The sequence below is a fragment of the Apium graveolens genome, chromosome 5, assembly GCF_009905375.1.
Source record: "Apium graveolens cultivar Ventura chromosome 5, ASM990537v1, whole genome shotgun sequence".
Taxonomy (NCBI): domain Eukaryota; kingdom Viridiplantae; phylum Streptophyta; class Magnoliopsida; order Apiales; family Apiaceae; genus Apium; species Apium graveolens.
Window position 1 is genome coordinate 210,522,833 of NC_133651.1, and position 10,015 is coordinate 210,532,847.

Consider the following 10,015-nt stretch of genomic DNA (forward strand, 5'->3'; position numbering starts at 1 on the left):
ATGTGTCGACGGGTAGTCCGATAAACAAAGGGGACGCTGTCCGATTTCTGGAAAATTGAACTACGAAAATACGGGAGCGTATCCGAGGATTATCGGTTCGTCGAGCGAGTATAAGTAAATACATATATGTATGTTTTATACAAAACCTGATTGCATGTTGTAGTAAAACATTTTTCCAAAACCAATAACCCTAATTTCATACAATGACGAGTATACATATTTTCTGAAAATGAACACCGAATTGATTTTTGAGGACGTGAACCCTAACTGATGCATGTTTTGTTAACGCTTGGGTAGATGGTTAGCGAATGTCTAAGTTAGGGTGTTTCGACCTTGTTGGTTCTAGTCGGAATTCTCGATAATTGGCATTGGACGAAAGATAGTTGGTAGTCAGTCGAAAAGCTCAGTAAGGTTCCAATCGAAGGACTTAAGTGCTAAGGTCGAATCCAGAGTGATCTAGTGGATAGAGAATAAAGCCTGAGCGATAGAGTCGGCTCAGAGCCGATCAGTAATAGTTATAAAGCCCTGTAAGGCAAGTACTTCTAAACTTTTCTTCAAGATATATTGCAAATATTTTCATACTGTTTCATAACATGTCGCTATTACTCAAAATAACTCCTGTTTTATATTGCAAGTGTTTTAAACTATGTAACCTTGAACCCTGATTTTCTTGATCTTGAGCCATAAGTCTTATTCTTTGTAAACCATCTTATGTTGTACCAAACCACCCAAATATGATAGTACTCCCCAAATGTATAACTATCAAACACCAAACACTGGAAGAGAATTGTTTGAAAACAAAAAAACTTTTATACTCCAACCATTCTTTATAACATCAAAGAACTATACCCTGAAAAATCATTATTGGTCTAATACTTGATCCTTTCACAAACTGAAAACCGTTTCTTATACATACCCTGATATACCCTTGTGATATCTATGAATTCTTTTACGCTTTTATTCAAGTGTTTAATCATCATTTATTATGATTTTGTTTTATTGAAGTATATTGTTTATCAAACTTAATTGTTTTAGAATTGGAAAGTTTTCTAAATAAGGACCAGATTCGTGGTCAGACCAGATTCATGGTCAATTATAGGCCAATGTGTGCCTTGGATCTACTAATTAGAACAATACTGTGTGCTTTGCTCGAGGTTAGTGCGTGACTGATCAGCAGCCTAACCTTGGTTTTAAAAATTAAAATGAATATCCAATTCTAATGATTGGTTAACAATAAACTTAATTCTTCTGAATCATTCCATTTGAACATTGCTTAACCTCAGTTATCACTGTTATGACTTGCTGAGCAAGTTAGCTCACCCTTGCGATTCTTTTATATATTTTACAGTTGAAATGGATTTGGATGATAGAGAAGTTCCTCAGTCCAAAGTGCGGGCTAAGGTTCCAGTTTGAGTTGGATCGAGCTAGCAGGAGCTTCATAACGGTAGAGAGATAGTAAGATTGTAAGAATAATTTTATTATCCGTTGTAAGTTGAATCAGTTAGGATTTGGTACGTTGTAGTAAGTTAGTATTATGGATTGTTTTCATACTTTAACCTGTTGTGATCCGTGGTTATGTAAAGCAGAGTCATTGCAAATAATATTTCTTATACAGGTTTATATATTGTGTATGTATTGTGGACCCCAAACTTCTGACCCGGGTTTAGAGGGCGCCATAATTTCCATGATTCTCCTTGATGTAGAAGCAACAAATACCATTCTTATTTGTTGAGTCAAAATCTTCAACAAACAAGCTTCCTTTTCTTGCTCCTTTCAGAGCAACTTCACAAGTATTCTTGTTGATAATAGTGCATTCTCTTGTTGAATAAGACTTGAGACTACTGTCTACAATAAGCTAATTCTGAAAGGACTCACTTCAAGATCAACTACCAGTGCTACATAATTTAAATACAACATTTTCAGAACAATCTTTCCATATCCCATTTTGAATCCTTTGTTGTTGTCTCCAAAGGTCACAATGGGCCAGCTTTCTCCTCAAACTGTGATAGTAGGGCTTTACCACGAGTCATATGCCTGGAACATCCACTGTCTATGATCCAGATGACTTTCTTCAATTTCCCTACACACAATGAGTCTTAAGTGTGTTTGGAAACCCAAACAGTGTTTGGTAGTTTCTTCTTGGTAACTTGTTCAGTAGATGTAGAATGAGTAGTTTTAGAAGAAATAAAATTCAGTGATTGTTGTGCATGTTTTCCTTCTGATGTGGACTCATTTCTTGATTCTTTAAGGTCTACTCTCAATTTGTGGTAACTATTCATTACCTTCATGTTGCAAGGGATGCAGTCAAACTTGTCACCGAATGAATATGGATCATTTGATTTTGCTTCATTGTGTTTGTAAGTTCCTTCAGCTAGCTTGCTACCAACCTTTTTACAAAGGTGAGTTAGATGATTTAAAGAGCCATATTTTTCACACTTCTTTCTAGGAGCATTTACAATATAAGCAAAATTATTGCTTTTGTTTATCCCTATTTTCCCATTTTTATTTTTCTTTCTCTTTCTTGCATCTTCAGTTTTGGTTTCTTGAAAAGGAGTCTTGGGACTTTGTTTGTTCATGAGCTTCTCTTGAATATTGGAAGACTGAACTAATTCTTTAGTTTTCTTCTCTTTATCTTCATCAGCAATTTCTTGCTTGATAATCAATTCTTCTTCACTAAAGTTGACTACACATGCTTTGAATATAAGTGCATTAATCTCTTTCAAAAAGTTTGGAGCATTCTCAGTCTTCTTTGCTTTCCCTTTATCACCTATAGTTTTCTTTTTATCACTCAAGTCATTATAGTCAAGACCAATAGCAATGTTTACACATGGCTTATTCTTCTCATGATATTATCCGACCAGTTCAGATGCATTTCGGAAAGATTTCATCTTTACTTCATTCTTTTCTAGCTTCTCCCGTAACACTAATTCAATTTCATTTGCACACTTAAGCTTGTTCTTGAGATAAACATTTTCTTGTTTTAAAGCTTCAAGCTCAACTAGCAACACTTCAGTTTCTTGCTTCTCACTCTCGAGCTTCTTATTTATCTTTGTTAATCTGCTAACTTCTTCATTAGCAGCAACCATGCTTGTGTGAATGTGAAACATTTATGTGCTCATCTTTTCAATAGTTTCCTTGTATTGATTCACATTTAAATCAATAGTGGTAAGATTTAGTGTATGTGCTTTTGATGAGGACGATTCACCTTGCATCGAAGCCATTAGAGCATAGTTTCCAACTTCCTCATCTTCATCATTATCTGAATCATCCCAACTCTTTCCCTCCGTAATGTAAGTTTTGCTCTATTGCTTTTTCAGAAGAGCTTCATACTTTGCTTCCAGTTCAAGATAAGCTTTGTCTTTCTTTGCCTTTTTAGGTTTCCTGCATTCTGTAGCAAAGTCTCCTAGTTCATCACAATTGAAGCACGTTATATTAGATCTATCAATAGATCCAGTTTTGTAACCACTCTTGCTGTCAGAATTGTACTTCCCTTTATCTTTCCAACTACTGTCTTTGTTGAAGGATGATTGTCCTCTATTTCTGAAGTATCTTCGCTTCTTTACTCTAATGTTAGAGAATTTTCTAGCTAAATATGTCATTGACTGATCTAGCTCATCCAGTTCTTCAAGAGTGTAGAACTCATCCTTTTCTAACTCTAGCATGACTTGCTCCTGTGAATCATTTGTTTTCTGCTTACTTGTTGAGGCAACTGAAGTTTGGGATCTTATTTCATCATTGAGGGATTGACTTTCATTTACAGTTATAGCACTTGAGCCATCTACAACATGTCCTTGACCCGACCTCAACGATTGCCTTTGAATCATCTCTAGTTCATATGTTTTGAGAATTCCATATAGAACTTCCAGACACAAGTAGAGAAATGTGTTTAGGCATCGCACTTTAGGCGTCGGTTTTGAATGAAACCGTTGCTTATATAAGTTTTAGGCGTCGGTTGTGTATTAGACCGATGCAGTTGGCATCTTTTCAGGATCTGTTGCGTCGGTTTTTTATTTAGCCAACGCTTTTTACATTTATAAGCGTCGGTTCTTTAACTGCAGACACTTAAAATTATTTATAGTGTCGGGTCTTTAAATACCGACATTATAGGATGTGTTTATAGTGTCGGTTGTTTAAAAGCCGACGCTATAAGTTGTCCTTCTGGTGTCAGTTTCTGTGGACTGACGCTATAAGTTATGTGTATTGCGCTGGACATTAAAATAGTGAAATTGTAGATTATTTTGAATGTTTTTAACCCCCTCGCCGATTATCATGTATTTTAGTGCTCTATGACACAATCGTAATAAAAAATAGTTATTTAAAATTTTAAAATTTCTTTTTATCAATTAAATAATTTCTTAATTTAACTTATATATTGAAAATATAAAATGCATATTAATATAAATAGCAATAAAGAGAATGTATTCATGTACAAGTTACTACAAAATAAAAATCTAATTCAAATGTCCATATAATTGTATTTAAAAGAGTTTTATTATTAAGTAAAGAAAGTTGTTGTATTTTTATAACTAAAATTTTTTAAATTATTAAGAAAAATTTAGTTGGACATTTAATTTCAAATAATTGGATTTAATTTTTATTTTAAACAAAAATCTAAACATTGTTTGTCTATTTTGAAAGTGAGGAAAATTAGGGGGCACGGACTATAATAAACTCGATTAAGTAAAAATGGGGTTAAAATCATTAATTGTAATAGTCGGTAAAAAATAAAAATTGGTCCAATTGGTAAATATTATTAATAAAATATTAAGAAATATTTAAAATTAAAAAATTATTAGGGACATAAATTATAATATTAAAGAAAATATATTTCTCGTATATAACGATGACCTTCTCAATTTGCTTTATTTTGTTTGGTTATGGATTTCAAAGAATGGCGTCGGCTAAATACAGTACATTTAATTTTATTATTTATGACTTTATAATTCTGAGAAAAATAATTTTTATAATTTCCCAATATTATTATTTTGTATATTTAATAAAAATTCAAAATAATAGAGGTCCAACGCCAAATTGAAACTTGCGCATGTGAGTGACCAAAACCGAAACTTACAGTTTGGTTTGATTTTTTTCAAAAATTAAAGTTAATTTAGTTTTCCTGTTTAAATTGAAATAAATTTGATTTAGTTATTTTTTTTAAATATTGGTATAGTTAAAACTGAATTAACCGAATTATTTTAATTAAATATGTGAATTATTTTTTATATGTAATATTTAATATTTACATAAATTAATATTCACTCCGTCACTTTTTAACTGTAATATTTAATTTTTTGTCTGATTAAATTTACCGAAAATTGAATGAAATTTATCAATTTATCATAATTGATCAAAATAAAAAATTATATTATTGAAAAATAAATGTAATTTAGTTTAATCTATAATCTTAATTTTTTTAAATTATATAAAAATAATTTTTAATTTATAAAAAAATTGGTTAATTTTAACCCTGGAAGAAAGAGTAGTATCACCTAGTCCTACCCATACGGCTCATTATTTGCAGTTCAAATCCAAACAGGACTGGTCCCTCCTGAATCACCTGATGGTCCAATACAAAGTTTTTTCAAAAAACCCCAAATCCAATTGATGATATTGACAATGGTGAGGTCTGCAAGTGAGCTGTTAGAGATGCTTAAAAAGAATCATCCAACACTAAAACTTCATGCTCCCACTAATCTCAACGCCTTTGTTGGATTACTTCTTGCCTGAGATCTCCACCAGTGTTCCTATTATGTATGTATATGCAGATTGTGTGTGTAATTTGTGTTTATGACTGTTGTTGGTAGTTTGGTTGTAATTAATTAGTCCCTTTCTGTCTTTCGGACTCTCTCTCTCTGACTCTTCCTCCCTCCCTCCCTTTCCCCCTTCTCTCTGTATAACTCTATCTTCCTGTCTGTTTTTTTGCTATTATTTTCAAAATATATAATTGGCATTATAAGTTTATTGGTTCGGTCTACAGGTGCTGAATGATGATGGAATCTTACTACGCATTGTTGTATAAGTCTCCACTGAAGCAAGCTTTTACAGAGTAAGTTTATGCTCTTCCCTTCTACTTGTTATTTTATTAAAGTAATATAGGGGACTATTGGACAATATTAATTGATTGTAGACAAATTTAGTGTAACCCCCTATATATGATTAATGCTACATAATTATATATTTTAATTTTGTTTTTGGAATTTATTAACTAAGTTGTTCTTCTGGGTTCTTGTTTTTTTTTCCGCTAAGTCGTCTGGGTTCTTATTACAAAACAATCCACTTTCTACAACTTATTTTGGGAATTAATTACAAAGAGGCAACGGGAGATCTTGCGGTTATTATACTTGATTCTCACTATACTAGCAAGTAGCAATATAGTCTCAAGGAAATATTAAATGGTGGATGGTCCAGCTGGAAAATCGATGTTGATAGCAAGAGAAAATATTTCCCCTGCAGAATTAGTTCTATAATCTTATATTACTTAGAGGCCCAAAATGGTACACATGACTTATGGTGAAAATGTGATTAGGTACAAGATCTTAGCAGAAGCTTAGAAGCATCATAGGCCGTGAGCTTTATAATATTCTTACGAGTAACTGCAATCAATTAATTTTATAGCTGGTCACTAATATTCTTGGAATCTAATTTATGCTCATGATATAAGTCATATAACATGATAGGTAGTATACTCGCGTCGAATAATAGATCGTAGCTTGCATCATAAGGTATATACTTTGGGAAATGTCAAGTAGTAAGCTTTCACATGAACCTCTCTTTGTTTTTCATCCATCAATAACCTGTTTGCTATATTTTTTTCACATCTGGAATATTTAATGTTGTAAGATACTCTATGACATGAATTGGCATTGTTTTTGCTGTCATTGTCTTTCTGGGCCACATCTAGTGTGGAAGAGGTTGCTTCTACAGGACCTGGCATCCACTTTTTCCAGCTTTATGTAATATTACAGTTTTCGTTGTTGTTTGCTTCTCTAACTCATCACTTGATGAGTCATACTGATAACAATTTACTATGTATCTCTAGAAGGACAATATGTTGTAGCTCAACTGGAGGCAGTTGTACCCTTAGGTTGGGACAAATAAAGGCTGATATCAAGAACAGGTGCAATTTCTATTCCAGTATAAACTTCTAGATTGAGGTTATAGTCTCATGCAGCTCATTTTACTCTATTAATGTTTCAAAATCATGTTCAATTAGTTATAAAAGAAACTGTTGTCATTGTTATACAGATTTACTTTGCCACAATTTTTGATAATGAAGAACTTTGAGGGGTTAAACCTTGGAAAGAGGGGTATAGTGAGTGAGACTAAAACAATAACTGATTATTTTTTTTTTTAAAAAGTTTACAATTAAATGAAATAACTGATTATTTTTTCTTTTAAAAGTTTTACAAATATATGATGTACTCTATTGTTCTGTGGCGTGCAGGCTGATGAATCTGGTTTTGGCTTCATATGTTGTTGGTCAGATTTTATTCCCTCAGGTACTTGGTGATGATGCTTTAAACGACTTTGGTAATATGTCATGGAATGTCAGTAGTGTGTTGGTTTGTTGTACTAATTGGTCGTATATCCTTTCAAAACACATGCTTCAAATGTGACATATACATGTTTTTAAATATAGGATACATTGTTGACAGTTAATTACACAAAAGTGGGTCAATTTTCAAGTGACTAAAGGACCATGGATTTACATTTAAATAATTTATTGATATTTGAACAGGATGTGAAGTCGCTTTAGGCTATCACCAAAATGCCAATGCCAGTGAAAATGTGAGATAATTTTCCAGAGTTTATCAAGGCTTAAAATCTCTAGAATAAATTTAGCATTTATTTTAGAGTATTCTGATATTCTCTAATTATAGTGATGTTGAAGGTCTGCAATACATTTTATATGTATTGATAGTTAAGTTCCTACAGGTAGTTTCATGTTTTGAACTTCTCTTCTTTTATTTGGCATAGTTTATAATTAGTGTACTTGAAATGTCGTTGAATCAAATAGTTTTGGTATTTTGATGAATGCAGGAGTTGATAGATTTTGTCGAATTATGCATCAAAGGTTTGCTTTCTAACTGTTAAGAGAGAGCATGACAAGGTGATTCCAAGAGAAGGTATGAAAAGAAGATCTTGCTAAAACGAAGGTTGCCTAGGGAACTTTACAAATAATCTTTCTATTTTTGGTTGTTTCAGACTTGTTCTTTGTTTAAAAACTAGTTCTGTTGATGGTATTTGCATAACAGTTGTGATTAATTTTTGTACCAAATAAATGTTTTTTATTTTATATTAATAAGATCAAAGTCTCTTTTTTGTTGTTATTTCAGAGTTGTTACTTGTTAATGTAAATAATGCATCTGGTGGTATTTTAATGCAGCAACAGTTATATGATCTGAATAGCTTTTTAAAAAAAATAATGGTTTTATGCGTCAGTTGTTGACACCAATGCTTTAGTTTTAAGTGTCGGTCACTTCTGAAGATGACACCAATGCTTTTGTTTTAAGTGCCGGTTATTTTTGCAGACGACACATTTGCTTTGGTTTTAAGCGTCAGGTACAATTTAACCGACGCTTTTGAATGCCTTTTAAGTGTCGGTCTTTCGAACAACCGACACCTTTGATTGACTTTTAGTGTCGGTCTTTTGAAGGACCAACACTTTTGAATGACTTTAGGCGTCGGTCATTTAAATGACCGACGCATTTCATCAATTTTTAGCATCGCCTTTTAACCGACACCAAAGGTACACACCTACTGTGTCGCCTTCATATACTACGCCAAAATGCCAACACAATATGTCTATTTTAACCGACGCTACAAATCAATTTTCTAGTAGTGAGAGTTATTCTCCTCAAGTCTGTCCCTTCCCTGATCGCTGAGATTTTCTGTTCCACATGGTAAGGGAGAGTAAGCAAGAACTTTAGATTCACCTCTTCAGCTTCATAGTATTTTTCATGAAGTTGCAAGTCATTTATCAACTTGTTGAATCTTTCAAACACATCGGTAATGCTTTCCTTAGGCTTAGTCATTAAACCCTCATACTGTGAAATTAGTATCCTTCTTTGATTAGATCTAACCTCCTCAGTTCCTTCACGGAGTATCTCAATCTTCTCCCATATTTGCTTGGCAGTGTCACAGTTAACAATATTGTTGTACATCACATTGTCAAGTGACTTAATCAATATCAATTACAAGCTGCTATCTTGGGAGACTTTATCCTTTTCAGGGTCAGAATACTCAGCTGGATCTTTAGGAGCATAATGAGATGGTATGACCATGTCTCCATCTATAGATTCCTCAACTCTTACCATAGGAATGAGGTGTCCATTCTTGAGGATCTGAATGAGGATCTGAATGTGGAGTGGATTGGCCATCCTTATAAACATCATCATTTTCTTTTACCAAAGAGTGTAGTTAGCTTTGTCAAAGGTAGAAATTTTGATGCTACTGATTTTCTGTGTATTCATTCTTCAAAGATCATGAATCCGTTTACTTTCAGATTTTGCTCTAATACCACTTGTGAGTTAATGAATCACACATGGGGGGTGAATGTGTTTTTCTGATTTTAGGCTTTTCTTGAAAGTTTATTGTTGAATAAAGTAAATTAAATCTTCTATAGAAAATTGTTCATGCAGAATCTAAAAATGCAGAAAATAAAGAACACAAATCTTCAAAATTCACTTAATTTTTATATTAAAAATTAAGACTGTTTTGATACAAAATTTCTTAGCTCTTTGATGTTAAAGAGCTCAACTTCTTCTTGACAGTGATACAAGAGATTTTCTCTAAATTGTTACATCTAACTAGAGGACCAGTGTGAACTTTATAACTCAGTTAACTGCTAGTTTACATAGTGGATAATAAACATGCTACTAGCTCTTCTAAATTGTCACTTGTCATTTCTATTTATAGAAAAGCAAATCTTCCATTTCTGGCTTAGCATATCTTTAGCATCCCGTGTTTACTTTAATCTCCCTCTGTCAGTTAATCTCTGCCATTGATCTTGCAC

At 32.8% G+C, this 10,015-nt stretch overlaps 1 protein-coding gene across 4 annotated transcripts; it reads left to right on the top strand.

Moving 5' to 3' along the window:
• The first annotated feature begins 5,546 nt into the window (after positions 1-5,546).
• On the top strand, positions 5,547-8,330 carry LOC141661574 (glycolate oxidase-like). Of its 4 annotated transcripts, none has more exons than XM_074468582.1 (7): positions 5,547-5,751; positions 5,970-6,046; positions 7,040-7,117; positions 7,246-7,312; positions 7,445-7,499; positions 7,739-7,788; positions 8,041-8,330. In XM_074468582.1, exons 2-7 carry the CDS (start codon positions 5,985-5,987, stop codon positions 8,092-8,094), a joined length of 366 nt encoding a protein of 121 aa, XP_074324683.1. In that variant the 5' UTR covers positions 5,547-5,751; positions 5,970-5,984; the 3' UTR covers positions 8,095-8,330. The 4 variants fall into 4 exon arrangements, 3 of the variants coding, with proteins under 3 accessions (XP_074324683.1, XP_074324682.1, XP_074324684.1); XM_074468581.1 differs by having other exon boundaries at positions 5,978-6,046; XM_074468583.1 differs by lacking the exon at positions 7,739-7,788 and having other exon boundaries at positions 5,551-5,751; positions 5,978-6,046.
• Positions 8,331-10,015: the final 1,685 nt, after the last annotated feature.

Coding starts and splice junctions, on each gene's coding strand:
- LOC141661574 (XM_074468582.1), top strand. CDS start 5,985: ATGATGATGGAATCTTACTACGCATTGTTGTATAAGTCTCCACTGAAG. Junction 6,047..7,039: donor CTGAAGCAAGCTTTTACAGA/GTAAGTTTATGC, acceptor ATGTATCTCTAG/AAGGACAATATGTTGTAGCT. Junction 7,500..7,738: donor GTCAGATTTTATTCCCTCAG/GTACTTGGTGAT, acceptor ATATTTGAACAG/GATGTGAAGTCGCTTTAGGC.